The 23,234-nt window shown below is 39.5% G+C and overlaps 1 protein-coding gene and 1 long non-coding RNA gene across 10 annotated transcripts in view; one reads left to right on the top strand and one right to left on the bottom strand.

Annotated features, from left to right (window-relative positions):
* The window catches only part of LOC136790815 (uncharacterized), a 32,448-nt gene that overhangs the window by 647 nt on the left and 8,567 nt on the right, over positions 1–23,234 (bottom strand). Inside the window, exons 2-4 of one of the 3 annotated variants that reach the window (XR_010831478.1) lie at positions 12,442–12,646; positions 8,779–8,976; positions 3,913–4,023 (exon numbers count right to left, since the gene is read on the bottom strand). This is a non-coding gene — a long non-coding RNA (uncharacterized lncRNA). Of the gene's footprint in view, positions 1–3,888; positions 4,024–8,778; positions 8,977–12,441; positions 12,647–23,234 lie in introns of those variants that run through there. The other 2 variants (XR_010831479.1, XR_010831477.1) reach the window with 2 other exon arrangements.
* MGARP (mitochondria localized glutamic acid rich protein) lies at positions 398–22,988 on the top strand. Of its 7 annotated transcripts, none has more exons than XR_010831457.1 (7): positions 398–567; positions 1,519–1,622; positions 2,679–2,781; positions 7,405–7,638; positions 19,454–19,612; positions 20,304–20,411; positions 22,474–22,988. XR_010831457.1 is itself a non-coding variant. In XM_066996695.1 (7 exons), exons 1-6 carry the CDS (start codon positions 483–485, stop codon positions 20,348–20,350), a joined length of 732 nt encoding a protein of 243 aa, XP_066852796.1. In that variant the 5' UTR covers positions 398–482; the 3' UTR covers positions 20,351–20,352; positions 22,474–22,988. The 7 variants fall into 7 exon arrangements, 4 of the variants coding, with proteins under 4 accessions (XP_066852796.1, XP_066852795.1, XP_066852797.1 ...); XR_010831458.1 differs by having other exon boundaries at positions 20,258–20,352; XR_010831459.1 differs by having other exon boundaries at positions 20,258–20,411.

The following is a 23,234-nucleotide window of genomic DNA, read 5'->3' as shown; positions in this document are numbered from 1 at the left end:
CTGGTGCAGAGAGAGCACGCCTCTGGTGATGGTCTGTGAGGCAGCGTGCTGCCTCCTGGGGACTCACACCTGCACCTGCCATAAGCCAAGGTCGACCAAGGGCAGAGGACGGCAGCGGGATGATGACAGCCAGCGGGACGAGCGCTGCGTGGTCAGGAGGGGAGCTTGAAGGCTGCTTGGAGAAGGGGCAGCCGGCTGTCCGTGTGGGCGAGTGACCCTGAAACGCTTTACAGGCTAACGGGACCCGAGGGCTGTGGCTGGCCTCCTGCGCTGCCGGCCCGCCTCAGCCCGCCTTTGGGGCGCCCGACCCGAACGCCCTTGGCGTTACACGGCGCGGCTCCCCCGGCGGGGCGCCGGGCGAAGGGGCCGCCCTCGCTGCTCCGACCGCCTCCCGGGGCGGGGCGGGGCGGGGCGGGGGGACTGCGGTGCGTGCCGGTGCTCCCGCAGCGCCCGGTGCTCGCTCCGCCGCCGCCGCCGCCACCATGTACCTGTGCAGGGCCGCCTCGCAGGCGCTGGCCGCTCGCCTCAGCCGGGCTCCCTCGGCGGCGGGCCGCCTCCAGCACCGCGGTACGGCTCGGGGGGGGGGGGGGACACAGGTGCGGCGGGCGCGCGAGGTGACCGTGGGGGCCGTTGGCGGCTCCCCCGCCTGAGGGAGGGGGCGGGAAGGGCGTGAGGCGCCCCGCTGTGCCCCGCCGTGCCCCGCCGGGGCGGCCGAGGAGCGCGTCGAGGCAGGTGATGCTATCCGTAACCCGGCGTGTGATGGCGGCTGCGGCTGTTCCTGAGGCTGCCGAGCGCGTTCTGGGCGCGCTGCGGGGGTTCTCGTGCGGGATGAAGGCGCAGAACGCGGCTGACGGCTCGGTCCTCAGACAGCGTTTGGTCGGGGGGCCGGGTTTTGAGCTGTGCTGAAGCATCTCCAGGCTGCAGCACGCAGCGAAGCTGGAGGAATGACGAACGAAAATCGATGACTAACCCTGCCTTTCTGGTGCGATGAGCGCCCGATCGGTGATCAGGTTGTGTAATCCTGCCTCCCTGCCCTGTTGGCCAACGCTCGCGGTTACGGGTATGCATCTAAAGGTCAGCAGCCTATTTGCAACGAAACAACGTGGATCGAAAGGAAACGGCTTTTTCTTAAAGTGCACTGCTGTTACACCGAAGGGAGTTTGTTACCGCTGCTGATCGTGACTGCAGCAAGACGGAATAACGCCAGATTAATTCTTTTAATTCTTAGGCTGAGCATGTCTATTTAGCTGACATCCAGTACCTGGAAGCTGATGTAGGCAGACAACAGTTCACAGAAAATCTTACGCTCTTAGGAAGATCTCAGCTGTGTACCCCATTCATGTTAGGCACCACACCCCATTTTAGCCAGTTGTACTAAACATTGCTAAGCTACATCCCCCCGTTTTGCTACAGATCTTTTGATGGTCCCTTCCCATCTAAAGCTCAGACTGCAAAATTCTATTTTATGATCCTATTTTAGCAGTAATTTTACATCGCTATCAATAACGTTTTTTCTAGCACCGCTTCGCCAGATGTCATCTGGGAGTGTTCCTGGCTCTTCTGGAGAGAACATGATTTACTATCTCCTTGCTGGCGTTGCTGCTTTTGGTGGTTTATTTTATGTAAGTGATTGGCAGTGGAGCTATCTGTGCTTTCTGAGCTGATGTGGTTTCAGGCGTGTTCTGCGTTTAAAAAATAGGGTCAGGATGTAAACTCTGTCAATAAAATGTGGTTGTCATAGCACATAGTTAAAGCAGTTTAACATAAAAATCAGTCCAAGAGAATTAATCAGACAAAATATAGTGCTTGCCTATTTTACTGTTATTTTGATGTGCATAGCTACAGTGATTCTCAGTGGGAAACCTGTTTAAAGCCATGTGAAATGAATGTGTCCAAAGACAGAGTAAAGCATCTGTCTCTAACACCTTGCCTCTTCTTGCGACTACAAACATTAAGGACGTACTGCAGAAGGCAAGAGGGATGTGAACCCAGAAGGGGAAGATTATGAACCTGGTTAACTGGGGCAATAAGAAAGATATGAATATTAATCACTTAGAAAAAGCACATTTGAGTTTTGTAAACACCAAGCTATTTTCAAACACTTTCAGTAATCATTTTCCACTCTGCCTCTAAATATATCAGGCTCTGTGCTTCATGCCCCTAAAGCCTTTGTTTTATAGCTTTCTTCCCTCGAGATTTGAGATAGTGACTAGCACATCCCAAAGAGGTACAGGTTTCTGTCTCCCACAAAATAATCCTCTAAAATGGTAAGCAGCATCTGCTTGTTCAAAATATTATCAGATTGTGTGACTGCATGTCTGAAAGAATTATAAATTCTCTTGCAGTAAGCTTTTTGCTTACCACAGTTTGTATAAAAAATAAATATGTCTGGCCATATTTTTTTTTAATACTCTGTTCAATTCCTGAAACACTGTATCTTCTCTCTGACATCTACACATTTTGTAAGTATGAAATGCGTAAATATGTTATTGAAGCAAAATAGATTTTTTGGATATTTTTACCTTGCTTATAATAATTTGATATGCCTTCTAAGACAAGCAGTAGTACCTGTTTGAAACCCTCCCCTCTTCCTTTTTTTTTTTGTAATTTTGTAGTTAGCTATTAGTTTACATGCAGCTATATTAGTTAGATATATGTTTAGATATATTATTTTCCAGACCTACAGAACAGTTGGTTCCTCCCGCAGCAACTACATTGAGCATATGCATATTCTTCAGGAGAGAGCTGAAGGGCGGAAAAGCGCATACGGGTCAGGCAAGGGTGAGTTGAGCTCTTCTCTTGTTCTCTGGGTACACGAGGATCTGGAGCAGATATCTGGATTATGTAATTGGGCCTTAACCCTGTCCGAGTCCAAGATCTGTGACTGGGAGTAAAGACAAAGGTGTTCTGCTCGAATTTTGGAGATGGGCTTAATGCTTAGGCAGTGGATCTGGCCTGTGATCAACCTGCAGTATGAAAGGATGAAAGTATGCAGGATGAAAAGAGCTAATGTGTGAACCGTTGATTTTATCTTGGGCATTTTCATTTGATTTACTGAAAGCTTAATGAAACGTGATTGAATGCACGATGCTGTCAAAATCAGTTCTGTTCTTTCGTGTTTTTTTTTGGTGGGGAGGAGGGGCGGGAAGAGGTAATATCTCTTTCTCAGCCGACAGTTTGGCTGCAGGCCACGTGTCATCAGGGAACGCAGTTCAATCTTGATGTGTTGAGCTGGGAGAAATATCTATTTATTTATTTAAATAATGTACATAGAACCTATTTCTTGTCCCACAACTTTGATTTAATCCTTTTCATTTTAGATTTAAATGGAAAGCAGACACCAACTAAATGTATGGCAAAACCTTCATGCTTAAATAATTAGACCAAGTTAGTTCAAATACTTGTAATGGAATGTTGTCTCTGTCTACATCAATTAGTGTTACAATGAAGTTAATCTGAAAGATAGGACCTTGGCAAGCATGGCCTTGCTATGAAAAGCAATTATAAAAATGGCTTGTTCAGGATCTCTTTATGTTTACTGAGTTATTGCTTGAACAACAACAAAAAACTTTTAAAAACATGAAGCCATAGCACTTGAAGCTATTCCTTATTTTTTCAGAGGCTGACATCTAGAGAATTGATTTCATGTATTTGAATCCACACAAAGAATAGATTTGACTAAAGTATGCTGAGTTTAATTTCTTTTTCAATGTGAGAACATGCTTTAAATTGTTAGCTTCTAAAATTATTTCTTTATATTCTTCTTGTAGTTCCACAATGTAGCCTTTAGTTTGAAAGTTTTAAAGTTTTTTTTTTAAGCTTTAAAGTTACAGAACTTAAGATTTTAAATGACAAAATACTTTAATTTCCTTTGTTTTATGCATCTGAAAATAATAAAGATTTTAAACTTACTCTCTGGATGCTGAGATGGCCGCAATTTTAATGCAATCCTTCCTTGTCCATCAAACAAAAAGTCTGATCAGGACCACAGTACGTATTTCTTCCCAGTGACTTAGCCTTCTGCTGTTCAGGGAAGAAACAAGGGTTATGCCAACCAAGGCAGTCAGAAGAATGCGGTAGCAGTAACAAAACCTTCCAGGCCACTCAGAATGTAGTCAGTAAATTCCCCCTTTTCTTTGAGGGTTCACTTCTGCAAGGTACTGACTTCTAACCCTAGGCTACCAAAATGTCTGAGTAGGATACCAGCAGAGTCGGTGGTGCTGTTTACCCGTTGAAGGCTATAGCTGCGTTGCCTGAGACGCGGGTAAGAGTACCCAGTGCTCTGTAACTCAATTAATTGTCACTTCAGGTACTCTCCAGATATCCCACATCTGATGCCTTGTGCTGCTTAGAAATTTCCGTAAATGCAACAACCAATGGCGGATGATTACTGCCTCTCATTATTGCTAGTGAGAACACTAAAACACTTCTGGGGCCATTCAGTGAAGGCATTTGACACTTGTTTTCGGTATTATTTTGGATACCGGACTCCTGGCTAGATGCTCAAGACGGAGTTTTTAATTGGACTTGAGTGACCAATTCCAATTCACAATACAAAACTACTGTTGAATCAGCTCTTTTTAAACATCCTTCTTCATTCCCAATTGTATCCTTCCCAAAGAGGTTTCTATTCTTACTTTTCCTATGGAATCCTCTATGTGCTTTCTCAAAAAAATTAACATCTCTTCCTCCCCTTTTTTCCTGTGCCCTGCATAGTGACACTTTTGTGTGTATCTTGTCGTGGTGTGTTACCATAGTACTGCTTTTCCCAGAAGTGCCACTGGAGCTTCTTTCCCCACATACTCTTTAGATTCAGTTAAGTCCTTACACTGTTTCACAGTAAGCATTGCTGATAAGAGTGATTAAAAATTATGTTCTTGAAGTAATCGTACTTTTTAGGATCACTTAAGTTCAAGCTTAAAATACCCTGTAAAACAGCGTTGACAATGAAATCAAATGGCAGACAGAAAAGTAGCATGCCAAACAGAATGTTCATGGCTTATTTGCTACCTATCATATGATAAGAGAAGAACATTCTAGCTGGAAGAGCTTACTACTAGGGTGCAGCAGATCAGAGAGAGTGTCTCTTGATCTAAATAATTTTCATGGTTTCTCTTTCTGAGGAAAGTTCTCCCCTTATGCCCAAACCCAAACTGTCTATTACAAAAAACTTCATGCAGCAAATGGTGCTGTCAAAACAAGAGAAACCATCAAATACTATTCCAGGCTTGCTTATTAGCAGGTTGAAATCATATTTAATGGTATCTTATTTAATGATGAAATTAGACTTTTATAAGAAAATCTAATAGCAAATTTTCTGTAGTTCTTTTTAACTGAAAGCTACTCTCAAATGTAGGGAGGGGTTTTAAAAAGCCCCTGGCAGAAGCCTGACTCAAAGTAGCAGTTGGAAATCTGGGACATCACTTGAACTGTAAAAATGATGCTTGCCTTGTGGAACATTCTACTTGTTTATTTAGCAAATACCGAGCTTTGTCTTCTATTTGCTTGTGTCTCCTTTTAACTTATTCCGTATTTCCTCCTTTTCAGCAATGATTTTTCTTTTTACCTTAATGCAAGCTGATTCAATCTTTCTAATCTGTACTCTGCTTTTACACTTTCCAGACTAAAATACAAGGGAAATCTCTTTCCAAACCCGAGGAAGTTAAATACAAACAAAGGACAGTCGTTCACCATTGCGTACCTTGCAGCCTACCATGGGATGACTTTATGCCTTCTATTGTAAACTCCATACTTGTGAGACTTTAAGAGAAGCACCTATGTTTGCAAGGCCAAACCATATTGAGCTATTACTGAACCTGCTTTGTAGAAGGCAGTTCTGAGGTTGAGAAGCTGGCTGTTCTGAATGAATGCACTCTATATCTGACTGTCCAATAAACTGTACTGAATGCTGAGCTTGGCTGTTAGTCTGTTCTTTGCGTAATCAATTTATTTTTTCTGAAAGATAGCATTCTCTTAAAGGGACATGATCAGGTTGTGGAGTACAAAGCTTCGGTTTGTACTGAACACTGAGCAGACTTGTGTTAAAACCTGAACACAAACAGATGGCTTTCTTATGCCAATGCAAGACTAAGACGTAAAATTGATCCATTCAGTTTTTAAACAAATATAAAAGAATAAAATAAATTCTGACCATGTCTCTTTAAGTTTTTCCTTTTCCTTTTTCTTTCTCACTTAGTTTACACTGTATTGCAAACTTTATTTCCAGTTCTGTTTTTTCACTTGGTGAGTTGGGTCTGGTAGTAAACTTGCAATGAACACTTGCTATATAACTTTCTTGATCTTAGTGTGTATTCGCATGCTGTTTGTGCATCTTCTCTGCTGTTTTGTGCTGTTTGTAATGACTTGTCTCAGCTGAGTATGAAGTATTGCATGCTTGGGAAAAATTGTGATTTTCAATTTCTAAAGAGTCTGACCCACAGCAGTTAGGCAGTTCTTTAGGACAGATAGGTCTGTTTAGGGAAAAAAAAAGTTTTAAGTGGTCATATCTCCAGTAAAGTGAACACTGTTCACTTAAAATTTGCAATTAATTTTCTGATTTATATACCTCTTTTCAGTAAGGGTCCCCTGTCTTGTTCTGTCCTATAGGTCTTACCTTTCTTACTTGAGTGCTATGGCTCTTGCAGTCCCAAGTGTGGTCACAGTGCATCAAGTATAACTTTAAAGAAAGCAGGATAAACAGGGACGGCAGAATACCTCTGGCAAAGTAGAGCTAAGAGATGGCACAAGAGCAATCTGAAAACTAACTCTGTGTTGGGCTCTGCCCCATTGCAACTATTGCCAGCCAAATTAGCCACCTTGAAAGTAGCCCTGCACAAACTGAAGCTGCACCTTGGAATGCAGTGCTTCTGAGCTGTGAGCCCGATTGATAATGCACTACGTAAAAGCTTCCTGGTATGGTGGCAAATGTCTTATTCCCAGTATGGTAACATCACTACTGGGTGCGAACAGGAGAAGAATCCTGCTCCCTGTGAGGTCAGAGTCCATTATCACTGCCCTTTTCATCAGAGTGGTTTTGGAGCAACACTTGGTCTGGTCTGGTCCCTGTCACATTTTATTTTTATCCTTCCCTGCACCCTCACCTCTCGCAGTCACTTGCTTTAAGCCACACTCCTGCTTACTACACTGAAGCAGTTGTGGAACTTGGTAATTAAGAATATGGTTTCCTTATCTTGTAAACATCTGTTTTTTTTTGGTGTGATATTAGACAACAGGGGGGAATAATTCTTGATTTATTGACTTGGTTTGTAGATTCTGATCTCAAAGTTTAGTTAGCTTCCCATTTTTAAATTTTAATGAGGATGATGGTAAAAAGTAGTTGGTGAATTTGTGTTGCATGCATGCACTTTATGCTTTCTTCATTTGTATTAAATAAACCCTTAAAAGGTGATGAAGAGGAAACAGCTGAAGCCGCTGGAGAAGACACAGCCACGGAAGAAGCTGATGCATTAGCTGCTGCTGGACCTGCAGCACAGGATGAGAGTTCTGGGGTGTCCCCAGAAGCTGGAGGGGAGAGTGACTTACCAGCTGCGGATGCACCCCCTGCTGTGGAGGGAGCACAGCAGGAAGCTGCTGCTAATTCGGAAGTTGCTGCTAATTCAGAAGCTGCTGCAGCGCAAGGTTAATTTATGAATGCACTTTTGTGTGTGTGTATGTTGTGAGTTCTTAAAGTCTGCTTCTTAGAACAGAACACAAAAAACAAACACCGGTATTCCTACTGGAGGCTGTCCTGCAGTGAAAGCTAATTCAGTTGTTACCTTGACGTATCATAAGCATTACAGTAACAGAACTTTCAAGAAAGTTCATTTAATCAGTGTCACTAAAAGCATGCTGCCTGTGGCACCAGAGTTAGTCTAAAACTAGAAGAATGAGAAGTTTGTTTTACGACCCCATTCTCCTTCTTCAAGATCTTACGTTAAGGTGAGCAGGTAATGTGATTGGTTAAACAGTTGTTCTGTGAGCGGATTCCTAAGGGTCCGCTGAGGAATCTAAACACTATTTCACAGGCTGTTCCTAGGGTGTGCACACTAAATATAGCTCTTCTGTCAGTTAACTTCAGCGGAATTGCATAACAACCAACATGTCACTATGGTCTTGGTCTTAAAGATAGATCAGGTTAAAAGTGTCAAAATTCAATAAAACGTCAAGCTAGCATTAAACACGAGTCAATTGGAGGCTACATATCCAGTATTTTGAACTCTGAAATATTTTTGTTTACCGTTCCTTTTTAAAATCATGGTAATACAGGTACGCAAACCTATCCATAAGTTGCATAGAACGTAAGTTTATAATTTAGTTTGATTTTTTTTTTTGGTTTGGCAATCAAATTTACTTACTGCTATCCAGTAAGTACAGAGCAATGACTTTTCCTCTTTCCTCGTGAATGATTCAATTACGATTGGAAGGGAAACACACAAACCAATGTGAATTTCTGTTTTGACAGGAAAGCAGCAAACACTTGCATCTGGTATGCACAGTTTTTAAAAACAAACAAAAAAAGGAAGAAATTGACAAGCCTATGATGAAGGAGAAACTTCACTGAAAGTCTTTCTTTGGAAAGGAAGACTTCAGTGTGGCTGTAGCATGTGTGAAAACCAATGATAGTTTTAAGCTTGACTTAAACATGGAACCTTTACTGCATGCCAGTGTTTGACTTCTTTTTTGAGAAAACAAATGTGCACCTACTTGCATCTAAAATATGAGTCAAACTGAGTTTACAAGTATTTTGGCTGCTAGTGTGTGGGGAGGTTTTTGTAGTACCTTGAAAGGTATTAGCTGATTCCTGAATTGTATTCCGCCTTTTTCCTTGGTGGCTCCAATGAGGTATGGATGCATCTTAATTGCCTTTTTAACAAAGCAACTTGAGAGGTGGTGCAGCTCTTCAAATGGTTGACTTCTGTGAAAGCTCTATATACAAATGGGATTTTAATTCATGTGTGAATGGTTCCTTGTGCTTGTCTGCAAAATAATCCATTAAAAATAACACATTTTAAAACAATACTTGGTCCAACCTGGTAAATGTAATAATAGCTCATAAAAAGTATTAGTAAGTGTATTTGTTGTGATTATTACTGTTTACATAAACAAAATAATTATGAGGTAATAATTAAAATACCTATAGCTTTAAAAAGACATCTACTTCTGTAGAATATTTACACTATTTCATTTAGAAAGGAAATAGTCTGGTGTATGCTAAAGTTAGTGAATCAGAGCTGTAAAGAGAGATTTTTTTAAAAAGTCTTTACCTGTGTCGCTCTACAGAGCAACTGCAAAAATTCATTTTAAGAAGTGGTCACTTGCTTGTATCCCGAAGTGGCTGAATATTCCATTCACAACGCTGACCCATGGATAGTTACTAATTTTTGGGTAGGGTGGGATCTTTGTATGGTAAATATTCTCATCTCTCTTTTGAAGATGAAGCAGATAAGGCTCTAGAACCTTGCCTGAGAAACGTTGTGCGTACGTGTCTGAGTATCTGTCTGAGTATCCAATTCCAGACACAGTGACTTTGTGTAGTTAGTTACTATTTTTAGAAGAGCAAACCTGTGCCTTGTTACTGCTCGTGTAGACTGGGAGTCGATGAGGTATTGAGATATTACTGATTTCCTAGATCTATTTTCTCAGGCAACATACTGAAAAACCAGCACTAGAACAGAGCTTCTGTTGCACAGATACTTATAAGGGATTCTGAGGGCCGTCTCCTCTGTCAAATCTTGCTGCAGCAATTATTCTTTGCTGAGTGGTAAGCTGGCAGAAAGGAACCCGTGAGACGTAAAATTGTTGAGAGACTTCTGCTTGTTGTTTCAGCCATCTTCCTTCCAACCTCTAATCAGGAAATTACATGTTAGCAAGAACATGTCGTGTCAAGCAGCAGCACTTGTACTTCACCTCAGCGATTACTAGTGTCCGAGGCAAGGGAGTGCTCGATCTCTTTGGCATTTCCGGGGTGTTAGAACTTGGGATCTGAGAACAGTTTTCTGGTGCAGCTGGTCACTATTAAAGTCAATTTTAAATAATCGTTCCTCATAGTTGTGCCTAAGCCGAGGACGAACGGTATGAATCCCATAAGCAGTTCACGTGAGGTTCCTGCTCTGGGGCTGTCCTGCCGTGGCTGCAGCGTAACCTGAATCCTGCGGTGGGAGGCTGCAAAGGCAGCGGGGCCGCCTGTCACCAGGTCACCTTAGCATGCCTCTGCGCCTCTCATCCAGGCACAGCCTGCAGTAGAACACCAAGGCTTCTGAGGCAGTTCTTTCCTCAGCCCTCCAAGGAACTGACAGATGCCTCTGGCTCTTGACCTCGTGAAGGCTTTAACAAGCAGTACACAAAAGCTTAAAGTAGTATCCCTTTCCTACAAGCCAGTTTCAATCAACAAAATACTTTAAATATAAGAAGTTAGCATTGTGAGCCAGAAGTTTTCTTCTCTGTATGCACTTTGTTCAGAGTGTTTACTTGCAGTAAACAGCTACTTGTGAATTTAAAATGTTTTTCTTTTATTAAATTAAATTAAATTAAATTTAAATTTTATTTATTAAAAATATTCTGGAAATACCTTTCAGTCCTGTATTTAATAGTTGATCATTTATTGTTTTCTCTTCATTTAGAGAAAAAGGGTCTGCATTTTTACTAAGGCAGAGAAGTATTTTCTCTCAGAATTGACAAGGGAAATGTAGACTTAAGTTGAAAAAGAATATTTATTTAAATAACTTTTATTATTTTTGTAGGTAGCTTGATGCTACTTCTGCAGATGAAGGTGCAAGTATTTTTTATTACCATTACACCTCTACTTTCTCAAATGCAATTGATTTTCTTAATTTATAAAGCTTGCTTTAATATATTTGGAAATGTATCCAACAAACGGACATTCATCTCAAGCTCCAGCATGCATAGATACATATGTATGTATGCAAGTAAAATGAATGAGCATCTATGGATGCTCAAAAAACACAAAACCTTGGATGTAGGTACTTAAACAGGGTCATTTCAATTTTAGAAAGCTAATTATAATTGCACTTGGCTGAAATTTTCTCCTTGCTTCAATTTAAGCAATTTACAACTCACTACTGGTATCTGGAATTTTGTTGTTGCTAAAAAAAAAAGTATTGTGTCACACTGTTACTCTAAATTCTGTTTTCCTGTGCTTTTTTATTACTTGAGCAATTGCACTGTCACTCTTGGTTACTGCCTGATGCAGGTAAGTTTCATGTTGTTTTCCTTTTAGTGTACACTGTGTGATGATAAATAAAGATCAGTTAGTCCTCAGATAGAATAAATGCTATAAAATGCACAGATTGGCAAGAGACTATTTGGATTCAGCAGTGTTGTTGCATTAGCGATTGTCTTAGTTTGTTGGATTGCTGCTACAAACCTTGTTCCAACTCTGTTACGGAGGCTTGAGGTTTTGCCATTATCAGCTGGAATAGCAAAATCAATTAGCTCAAAGCCATTCGCTCCTAGACTTCTGTGGTGTAGGTTCCTTTCTAATTTTGCAAATAGTGAAGAACAAGGTCTCTTCTCCATTTATTATTTCAAACACTGTTCTTCCATGACTGGATTTAGGAGGGGTGAGTAACTAGGTTTGGGGAGGATTAGTGTGTGAATGTGCCAGTGTTTTCTGTGTTAAGCTTTGAATGACATGATAATGCCAGCTGTCTGCAACCTAGAGAAACAAATACAGGCTGTGCTGGGCAGGAGTTACTGCTTTCCGGACAGAACTTTTGCTGACCCCATCACGCAATGATGCCAAGCAGATAAAAACACCCTACGTGACCAGTGTACGTTGGTTTTGCTTGGTAAGTTACCAAACTATGGGTGCATACTCAAATTCCTTCTGGTCTGTGCTGTGACCCTGCCAGTATTTTGAGATTGCTGAGAAGTCCTCAGTGATTGCTCATACTTAGTCAGAGGTTTTCATAACGATGTTGCTCAGTAGAACAAATGCATCCTCCCAGTCATTTGTTTGTGTGAGATGTAGGAAGGAGGAAAAGCTGTTCAACCTGCAGCTCTTCACGACCTTAAAGTCGTGTTGGGGCAAGATGCAGCACGGATAGGGCTGCACAGACCTTAACTACTACATCACCTGTCTACAGTTGGAGCTTGGGAAAGTGACTACACTGTTATTCTCCCCGCAGCCCTTATCCCTGCCTGTGTAAATCAGAAGCATCTCCTAACAGGCCCACTATTTGCCATTTTCATACACATGGCATTAAATGGGTCTCTAGATATAGAATGTTGTGACACAAGACAATTAGAATGAGGAGAAGTATTCCTCTCATCTAACTAAATTAGTGCTTAATTGTCAACTATAATAAAGGTTTTCTATTTTGAATCTCCTTTTAGAAGATTTTTTGTCTCTTCATTGGTTATATTGGATGAAGTGCGCTAAATTAGGCTTTAGAAAATTGAATTATGTGAATGTTACCCTACCACGGCAGCATCCGTATCCGTGGAACTACTGTTGGCCATTTCTGCTTCATGTTTGTCCCTTTCTCCATCTGTCCCTTGAGCTGCTGTGTTTATCTTCCATCCTTTTGATTGCCATATATTGGCCACTGTTCTCTTATCTCTTCCTCCTGTTCTTCATAAAACTGAGCTTATAGATGAGTCATCATAGCATAAACAACTGAAAAATCTGTGGGATGAATATGAACAATGTTTAGAAAATAATTCTGTAAAAGCTGTGAGTATCTGAAGACATAAGCTGGTAAACAGAAAGACTGTTCAGTTTTGATCACCTCAGCTGAAGAGAGACTTTTACAGCATGCATTAAGGGGGGGGGGTTCCAGTAAAATGGAAAAATGCTAGAAAAAATGGAAAAATGCAGCCAAGGGTGCAAACAAATAAGTGTGTGAGAACTGCATAAAATAACTGTTTCCTGTTTGTCTACTATAGAACAAGGGGACAAGTAATCACTAAAGCAACATTAGAGCTGACAAAATGGCATAAAGTGAATAATGTATAAACGGTTTTCACTGCTAAGGAGAAAATGGAAGTACTGATTTTACTAATAAAATATTCATAACTCCACATCAAGAATAATAATAATAAAAAATAAAAATTGAAAGCTAACTTTCTATAAATTGGAAAGCAAGACCTTATGTTGGTCAGCCTACACCGTTAGCATTTATTTTAGATAATTAGATACTAGTACCCGTGTTACTTGAACGTGTTCTGTAAATACAGCATGTGGAGGAATACTGTTAGTGTCCTGCTTTAGGGAAAATGGCATCAGTGACATCTTTTTATTCCCCAGTGGTGACAGTGCAAACCAGCACTGGGATTTTTGTATTCATTTTTGGCCAGTGTTTCTCACTGCAGAGAGAAACTTCTTTTTCCAAAACCAACAATGCTGAACTTTGGTTGCCACTTGGGCAACTGTCTGGCATGGGTAAAACTTATCCACGATCTAAGGGAGCCAGGTACCCCCCGCCTTTTATGATCTATTTTGCAACATCTCACATATATTCTTGAGTTACTTTAAAATGTGACAGATTTTAAGTGAATTCTACTTCACTGCAAGATTTTCATGAGCAGTTCTTTAAACTAAGAACAGGGAACTTTTTGCTCTGCCTGTCTTAATGTTTCAGAGGACACCCTAGAAACCTGCAGTGGAGCTTAATGGGGAGAAGCTTTACACCGAGGACTGTCCATAGAATACTGTTTCCTATTTTCACAGTTATTTGATTATTTTTTTTCCTTTGGAATTACTTTGTGACATTGGTTATGTTATAGGTAGCTTGAAATATCAAAGCCTTTTTTGGTATTTTGGTTCGTGTGCATTCTGTGGCTCCAGGCAGATTCCATTTGTATTATGCTGGCTATCTGGTATTATTTTAGCTTTATAAAGCCAAATTCTTCTGCAAAGAATATTTTCAGAAGTAATTGAACATGACTTTCTGCATGAAAGATACCAGTCTCATCTTGACTGTTTAAAACAAAACACAAACATGATATGAAAAATATGTCTGTAAGTGAAATGATTCACTCAGAAAAGTGCATTTTTTTTAAATGTAATTTAAAAATATTTTTTAAATGCAGGAAGTGAATGTCAGTTGATTTTTTTTTCTAACCAAAATATACATTTTGTTAAAATTAATCAAAAGATTAGGATCAAAGAATAGGGAACATTTACAGCTATCCTAGATTTTTTACAGCTAAGAATGTCTAAAGCTATCCTACACTAGGGTAGCTATAAATGTATTAGTAGGGAAATGCAAAACTGGGGAAAAATGCAGACTGTCTCTACTAAGAAGGTTGTAGCTATCTTGTACAGTCTTGTTGTGAAACTTCCAACCTGAGGGAAAAAAATCTCCACTTATCCCCAAGCAAGGGAAAAATTGAATGTAACTTTCTTTTTAAAATCAGGAACACCTCTCTTCTCCATATATATTGTAAATAAGAAAAGTGTGCTTAAGAAAATGCTTCAAAAATACACAGTAAAATTTAAAGTCTTGTAAGATAGAAGAATATAATAAACAAGTTTGTATAATTACACCTGCTGGCTATTTGTATTGGTCATCTATAAATTGGTATCACTAGATGTCAAGAATGATCAACAGGTGTCAACACTAAAGCACTGAACAAGGAGAGCACTCTGAAGCAGTGCTGAGTCAACTGGCCAAAGGTAGTGACAGTTTGGCTGTAGGAATGAAATTCTGAATTCCTGGAGTGCCCCCCACTCTCCAGCTGTTTTTTGTTTTAAACTTGGACTTTTCTCTTTTTTCATGCCGCTCCTAATGCGTCAGTCTTCTCTATTTTTTCATATTAATAGGAGGATGTATTTCTTCACAAGGTAAAGTGCCTCACGTGCATGAGGAAGGAGGACAGCAGTTCTTTCCTTTTTTCAGATAACTTCTTTCTACGTGTAAAATGTTTTGTTTGTTTTTCTTAGCAATTAATTGTTAACTGATACTTTAGTGGAAGTTTGAAGAAGACCTAACCCTCACATTAACATGGTTGATTTTTTTGAATTGCTGTTCCAAGGTTTAAACTTTAGTTTAAGTTAGTGCTAAAAAAGTCTTCTGCTTTTTGCTTTTTTTTTTTTTTAAAAAAGTCTTGCTTCCAGAGTAGTTCACACTTGCACAGTTGGTTAGACAGGGGAGTTGGACTTCTCACTTCTGACCCTCTGGGTTCACCTCTTGACAATGCTGACATTACAGGAGATGAGTGCAGAAGGTAAAGAAGTACACTTTGTTTTTAATTTTCTTTGATTTCATATATCTTACTGTTTTTTCAGGAATTATTGCAATGAAACCTGACAGGAAATAATACATATGCATTTGACCATTGTTGGTTTGGTTTGTTAGCTTTCAGGCATGGTATGTGGTATGAAACACAACGTGGAAAATTCAGCTTTATGAACACTGAACTCTAAAACCTGACTATATCTCCCATGTAGAAAGTGCTATCAGAAACATTATCATTTACAAAAACTTTGCAGGAGCCATGTTCTTAGCAGATTTCAGACCAACTTATCAGTGCCCACTCAGCTTGTGCCATCCCTCCCTTTCACCTACCTGCTTCAGGATCACACTATAGCATATTGTTTCCCAGGTGGTGGGACACAACTGCCAAGGGAAGTTGGTTTGACCTCAGACTAGAACTCTGAGTCCCAGACAAAAGTCCAAGCCGATCCAGTTTGAAAAGTCCCTCAGGACAGTTTTAAAGCTTGTTTAAAATGCTCCAAAGCTTTGGGGGACGATACTATGCAAGTAGTAGGATCTGGATTCTGAAAGTGCATCCATATGTTGTTATTAGCAGGAGAAAATCAATCCATGTGTGTTTTTTACTGATTTTTATTTTTTATATTGTTAGCTGGAGCAAACATCAGTCATACAGGTCATACAAGTCTCTGCTTATCATGCTTCTCTGTTTTGCAGGGAGAATGCTGAGCTCGCTAATATTAAGACAATCAATGGAAAACCATGAGAATGCAGAAATGCAATGGATTTGGAATGTTTTCTGTTCTATTCTGAACACAGAAATGTAGAGTCCTGCTTTCTCAATGCTAGAGCTTGTAGCATTTGTAAGAGCAAAAATTGTGTCCTTAGAGATTGCAGGAATAAATATTTTATAAAGGAAGAAGCTTTCTTCACTGAAATGATAGGAATGCAGTTTTCTAAAAATTATACTGCTGGGTCTAACTGGATGTTGGATATAGTGCCTATAAGCTACTGGAGCTTCCTAATGCTGCTGACTTGTTTAAAAACAAAACAAGCTAATTTCCTTTTGTCCATAAAATCAATTTCCTTTTTTATATTTACTTAACTCAAAACAGATGGGCTTTCATAACATAAATAGTTTGGTATCGTTTGGTGCATGTTTAATGTGCAGCTGGTTCTTGCCCAGTCATGTTTCTGCATGCACAATTTGGAAAGGCTTATTTCGTCTTGAAATGGTTATCTTGTAAAGCAAAGGGAGCTAAAACCCACTTAAAAGTGCATGTAATTATCTTAGGCAAAAATAGGGGATATTTTTTTTGAGTTCAGTGTTACACTGAAGCAATGGATATTATAAAGGTGTTGAGTTATGTACTGATGGTTGTGTAGTGACATCATGCCAGTGGTCTAAATAGCCTGAGGTCTTTGTACTCTCTAAATTTTCAGTATGTTATAATCCCTTTGAACACTTTCAGAACAGCTGTTAATGCAATATGTATAGCCTGGCTACTTGCTGGTAAACATGATTAGTTTGATTTCTCTGAGGCTTGAAGTTCTTCTCTATTACCTTTTGTTGGAAGGACTAGAAAGTTAAGCTCCTAATTCAGATCTTCAAGTGCAATAGTACAATGCTAAAAATTATGAAGTGTACAGCTTCTGTAGAGTAATACGTCCTACAAAGATTTGGGACAGGAAAAAAGCACCGAATGAAACTGTAAAATTATGAAACCATTAACTGCAGTGCTGCTGATGCATGATGTGCTTGGTTTTTTGTTGCTGCTCTTATTGGTTGTTTTGTTTGTTATCTACAGAATTAAGAAAAAAAAACTTGTGAATACAGAAAAACTAAGAACATCAAGAGTATTGCCACTTTTAGATTTTACATTATATGGGTTGGGGTGACAGTCATTTAAGACTAATTTGACTGGAACATTGCAAATAGGTGTTTTGATAAAGACGTTAAGGAGCTGACGTAGTATTTTATAATATTTATAATAAAGCAGCTGGGCATTCAGTGGAGAGCATTATACAAACACTACTTAGATACCATGTGTCTTCACTGCAGAGAGACAGTTATACAATGCAGATTATTTTCAGTCAAAGCGTGTAGAAATCACCAGAAAGCTGGCGTAAATAGAGAAAATGGGTCACAATCATTGCTGCACAAAGACATATGGGGACTTTGGAATTTCAAACTGATCAGCCTTCAGAAAACTACACAATCAGTTAAGATGCTATAACACCTCTACAGCTCTATTTTGAAAAATGAGCTTAAATTTTGTAGAATTGTAGAACTAACAAAAGTTAGAAGTGATTTCATACACCCTCTATTCCTCTATTAACTTCTACAGAGTTTCATGACAGGCTGATTATCAGCTTCATGAAAACTGAATAGACAGAGAAGTGCTTCCAAGGATTATGAAAAACAAGTCATCACTGTACCTGGCACAGATTAAAATCTTCTTTTATGTAGTATTACTGCAGTATTGTACATAGAACAACAGAGATACTAGGCAGCACTGAAAAATATACGAAAAGTATGCAGATATAAATAATAAAAAACCCCAAGCAACCCCACTGAGATTAAATTAATATGTAAGGAAACAATAAGGAGAAATTCCTTAACTTGTTAATGCTTTGTGCTGTTAGCTGATCAATAGAAGAGGGAGATGCAATGGACCCTGTTGTAATCTGGAATGCCCTTCACAGACAAGGGACTGTGTCACAGACCCGATTCTGCAAGAGGTGGGTGACTTGTTCTCAGATTGCCAGGTAATCATTAAACTTGGTTTGCCCTGGGATCACAGGAATTCCCTAGAACAGGGAAAGATGTGTTTATCTTGTGAGCGGAACACAGCATTTGTTCCAAGACTGAGCTGTGTAAAAACCACCAAAAAATAAGAGACTTGTTTTAGTATGTCAGATTAACGTTCAAAATAGCATTCATGGTTATGGAGTTGTACAGCACCGTGTTCAGGTTGATACCATCTTTGGATGATATTTTGGCAGCGGAAATAGGAAGAAAGCACACTGAAATTCTCTGAAAACTGGTAGTTGATCAATATCAAGTTGAACAACAAAAACCACATGCAAAGACCCTTCCCCGATCTGTATGCTCTATTGCATCTTTGACTATAAAGAACATGTCACGTTACCATGCTGAACAGAATGATAGTAATGTAAGAGCAGACCACAGAAAATGGCTTATTACCTTTTTTTTTTTCTTTTTCCTTTCCTAAGTTTCTAACTGTAACAATACAGAGAAGCTAAGATCTTGTTAGGTGTTTAATAATTTTCCATACATGTCCTGATGTAAAGTACAGTTTTATCAGGTTGGTGTTGGGCAGCTTTCAGTTTAATATAGACATGTCAAGAAAGCCGTGGTGATAGCAACAGAATTACAAAACGAACAGGACTTATTTTCATGATGCATTTTCACGGTGCTCAGAACAACAAATGACCAAATGACACCTAGTAGCTTGTCATAAATGCAGTAAGGTAAAAAAAAAAAAAAAAAAGCTGCTAAAATGATCTTCCTGGGCTGGTCTGAATCTTTGCTAGAGACAGTGCCTGGAGGAATGGATAATGAGTGGTCTAAACTGCCACAGCTGATGCAGCCAGGAGCAAGCATGCTCTGATCATGAGCTGTTTCCAGCCTTCTCCTCTTCAAAGGAGCACTTCAGTTGTGGCATCAGAAAGGTTGCTCCTATGAAATTCTGTCCATGTGCGCTCAAAGAATGAGTGTGAACACCACTCCAATTTCCAAAGAGGGAAAACTAGCTAGAGTTTTCTGTAGTAAGCAGGGACAATTACTCACAGGTTTTCAAAAATGCAAAGCCTAGGTTAGAAGAACATGAGAAGAGACATTTTGCTTGAGTAACAGTTTAAAATGTGATGTTTGGTCTCCCTGTAGAATGTAGATACACAGATATACTAATAAATAGGCATCAGGAAATAAAATCTGTAACTGTAAGAGAATACACAGTTTGGAGAACATGTACCTTTTCTTTAGGACATAAAAACATCTCGTGTTTATAGCTTTCTGCCCCAGGGCTAGGAAGAGTCAGATACTAGTTGTGATATTTCCTGGAATTCCACTTGCAAAAGTGTATTTGCATGATAAGATTTAATCATCTCATAAACTCTGTTGCCTCCAATTACTTCCAGCATGTACGTTAGGCAGGTACTTCACATTTTGTGAGCCGTGACTGCTTTCCCTCATTTGTGCCGGTGAATGGACAGGAAAGACAAGACAATTATCTCTCTGATTTGATTCATAGAAACTGTGAGTGAAGTCTTGGATGTTACAGCTTCTTCTGACCATGAGGAAAACTTAGAGAGTGTCAAGGAAGGAGTAGCCTCAGCAGCTCAAGAGATGTCTGACACAGCCTCAAGGAACCAGGACGCTGATGCTGAGGAGTCGGGGCAGACTTCAGAAGGTGCAAGAGTACAGCTGGGTCTGAAACCTTTGGTGTCTGAAAACCACCGGCGGCAGCTTGCACTGAACTAGCTGCAAGAGCATGCAGAACTGAAGTGACACAATGTGTCTGCTGGTGGTGACTGCGTTCGGCAGTGTTAGCACAAAATTTAATGTTGAAATGATTTGCTGTGAGTTAGAAATAGGTGCCAGCAGGTGGGCCGTGGGGGCATTTTGAGCTCGGTGCCCTGCCAAGTGGCTAGACATACAGTCTATTAAAAACATGAAACTCTCCCTTTTGCTGTATGTGATGTAACACTTTTCCTTTAAAAAGTCTGACTTCGTTAGAAAGATAGAATTTTCTTAAATTACACTGCTGTATAGAAAAATGTAGAAAGTGATATTTATAAGCCTTACAATGTTTCAGTACAGCTATAAATGATTCATTCTTATATTGCTCTTGAACAATATAATTGAATGCAAAGAAAAATGTGTGTTAAAATCAACATCACAGAGATTTTTCAAAGTTTGGCTGCTAACTCTTTTACAATTAGATATAAAAAGTTTAAAGAAAAATGTCTATATCTGATATGACTTTGAAAATCATATTCCTTTAGATCAAAGGACCCTTCTTATTTGTAGCTGAGTGTTTCCTTTTCTTCTGCAGGTATACCATACAATGTTTCTCACTAGCATTTTGTCTCCATTTTCAGTTTCTGTGGACAAGGAGACACCTGAAGAAATTGCTAAGGAACCCTAAAGGTACACAGTGCAATTGCAGCATTGAGGTTTCCTGCAATTCACCTTTCTGTTTTTCTCAGGTAGTGGCAAATGCAGGATATGGGAAGTCTGCATGTGCGCTCTGATGGTGAATTTGTATTTCCACACGTAACAAGTGCACTGTAAAAAAAAAAAAACTTAACTGAAGTATTTCTTATTGTTTAGGAATTGTTGTCAGCATCTTTTAGAGGTTAGGGAGCAAAACTCTATCAATTGCCACACTGGTTATTTATTTGTGTCTTTAGCTTAGTTCCCTGCAAATTGCATTAAGACCCAAGAATTATGGTTCTCTGCAAGGCCAAATTTGTTCTTTGGATGCTGATTTCAATTATAGAGATACTGGACTTCTGGGCTATTACCTTATACAAGTGAATTGCCTTTTATTTTTATTTTTTAAAGACATATTTCAAGATTAAGCTCTCTGCGCTTTTAGTTTGTGCTAGGGGAAAATATTGAGTACAATATTGTTACTGGTTCTGATCCATCAGGCTGCTCCTCCTGAAACGTGTGACTAATTGTTCAACTAATTGTTCGCCTTCAACTAATTGTTGCAGTAGATTGGGATTAAGGAATACTTAGATATTATCAGTTGGATATATTACTTCATAGAATAAAACATTTTGTCTGAGTTTTATTATTCTATGTGACCCCCTTTCCAAAATGGACTGTAAGATGGTAAGAGAACCCTAAGGGAAAAGAAAAGATTGGCTGAGAAATGAACATGAAGCTTGGTAGAAAAGATACTAATTAGAATAGAGACAAATGAAAGCAAAGCAAAACAAACCTTTCAGGTCAGGAATTCTCCACATTATTTTTACTCCCAGTTAACAATTCATGCATTAATTCTTGGAGCACCAGTGCAAGAGGAGAAGGAAACAGAGCAAAGAAACTGTTATTTTTCGCTGTGTCCTCAAAATGTATGCCATATGTCTATGAGCACTTGAAACATAATGGCACAGTAGTATGAGTCAGCCTCAAGTGCACGTTTACTTATTCCATCATCCACTGCAATATAAATTATCTTAATGCCTCTTATCTTCATTTGATAAGAGGTAAATATTGTTCTTAAGCTGCATTAGTAAATAAACCAAATGTTTTGGGTCTTTTTACATGTTGTTTTAGCATTTGAAACTAAGAAAAAAATTAAAACCAATGCCAACATTATAAAATAATTTACAAAATGCTTGTGTAAGATGTTCCTCTACCAAATAGAATGTCTGTATTTTACTGGGAATTATGGTATGAGGGGCAACATATATCTAATGAATATGGGTGAGATGTGCAGAAAAGCTGAAGGAGTGTGCTTCTCAAAGCTGCTGGTTTTGCTCAAAATGAAAGCTACGGGCACCTGAGGACATCACATCAGAAAACCAAGATACCAAGAAATTCTCTCCACTCTGGGACACACAAATGCAGTGACATAAAGAAAGTAGTAGTGTTAGGAAGTGATTTTTTTTGGTTGTTTGTTTTCTCTTTCTCCACCTGTTAACATCTTGCAACCCTAAAATGGTTGCACTGTTATTCCAGTTCACTTTTTAAAAACTTCTAGTTATTCAGTAAAGGGGTAGAAGTAGTAGTAGTGGATGAAATCCTCAGATGAAGCCTCGAATTGATGTTGAGAGTGTGTCTGAGTAAGAACACACTGTTGTTCCCCTTAATTTTCAGGGTACAGCAGTTATTCTGTGTGTGGCTCTTGGCCCCATATTGACACTGCTACGTATCAGTAATCTCAACAAACACAATTTACCTCATGCTTAAAGTTAAGCACGTAACTATTTGTAGACGTAAGGCTTAGTGAATCTGCCCAGCATGAGGGGAAATCATTGACACCTGGGCAACGTGGCTGAAGATGAGCGATTCCTTGAAATTGTGCTTTGTTGGTGTAGCAGAGCAAGTTTTTACAAGCCATCAGATAAGTATGGTTTACACAGCAGTAGCGTTTATATGCTGTAATCACTTAACTGATAACCTGCAGTCAAAACTACAGTGCGCTTTGACTGTTGCAGAGAAATAGACCTGCTGAATGAAGTCTGTTGCTAAACATCATTTACTGATGCTCCCTCTAAAACACATTCTTTTTTCTTTTTTTTTTTTTTTTCCCAGTGAGCGGCACTGAAGCCCTTGAAAAGTTCAATGGAAATATTTGTGGCAATCAACCAGCCGATTCCTGTGTGAAACCTCATGCTCCTCCCTGAAGACATAAAACAATCCGTGCAGTTTGTCACACCGCACGCTACTTACTAGGACCAGTATTCATTGCTGCAACAGACAACCTAATACGATTTAAGTTGGCTAGGCAGACGCTTCTGTAATTAACATCTCTGCTTTAGAAAGTAGCACCTGGTAACAAGTGTCAAAGTACCACCCAGCATGTAACAATAACTAGATGTACTAAGAGAAGCAGTAGGCATAACTGAATCCATGTCAGGTGAACTTGTTTTAGCTCTTGGCTGTCTAGGTGTTTACTTTGATTTCCTACTTTTGGTCCAAACTGTGGTGCACAATTATACCATTGTAACATTCCACATGGAGTAAAAAGTTTTAACTAAGCTAAAACCTTATAAAAACTACCTGGTAGTATTTTTACATTGGGTCACGGGGGGAAATGACAACCTTGTTTGCTCCTAAGATTTGGATTTGCAATTTTTACCATAGGACATTTGGCTCTACGAAATCTGATTTTCCTCCTGTGTGAACATTGTAGATGCTATCCTTCCTTGCACAATAGTAGGCAGGAGAAAACATTTGTAAAGCTTCTGCTCTGAGAACAAGAACTGCGTGCACGCGGTAGCAATAAGGACTTTATCACAAATTACAGAAACCAGGAAAATCAAAGTGAGGCTGGCTGGAGCTACCATTGTTGA

The sequence above is a fragment of the Anser cygnoides genome, chromosome 4 (genome assembly GCF_040182565.1).
Source record: "Anser cygnoides isolate HZ-2024a breed goose chromosome 4, Taihu_goose_T2T_genome, whole genome shotgun sequence".
NCBI classification, from domain to species: Eukaryota; Metazoa; Chordata; class Aves; order Anseriformes; family Anatidae; genus Anser; species Anser cygnoides.
The sequence above is the reverse complement of the archived record's forward strand: the minus strand, read 5'-3'. Positions and strand labels throughout refer to the sequence as shown.

Excerpts from the sequence above, each read along its gene's own strand:
- MGARP (XM_066996694.1), top strand. The coding sequence starts at position 483 with ATGTACCTGTGCAGGGCCGCCTCGCAGGCGCTGGCCGCTCGCCTCAGC. Across the intron at positions 568-1,518 it reads GGGCCGCCTCCAGCACCGCG|CACCGCTTCGCCAGATGTCA; the intron begins GTACGGCTCGGG and ends CGTTTTTTCTAG. Across the intron at positions 1,623-2,678 it reads CTTTTGGTGGTTTATTTTAT|ACCTACAGAACAGTTGGTTC; the intron begins GTAAGTGATTGG and ends ATTATTTTCCAG.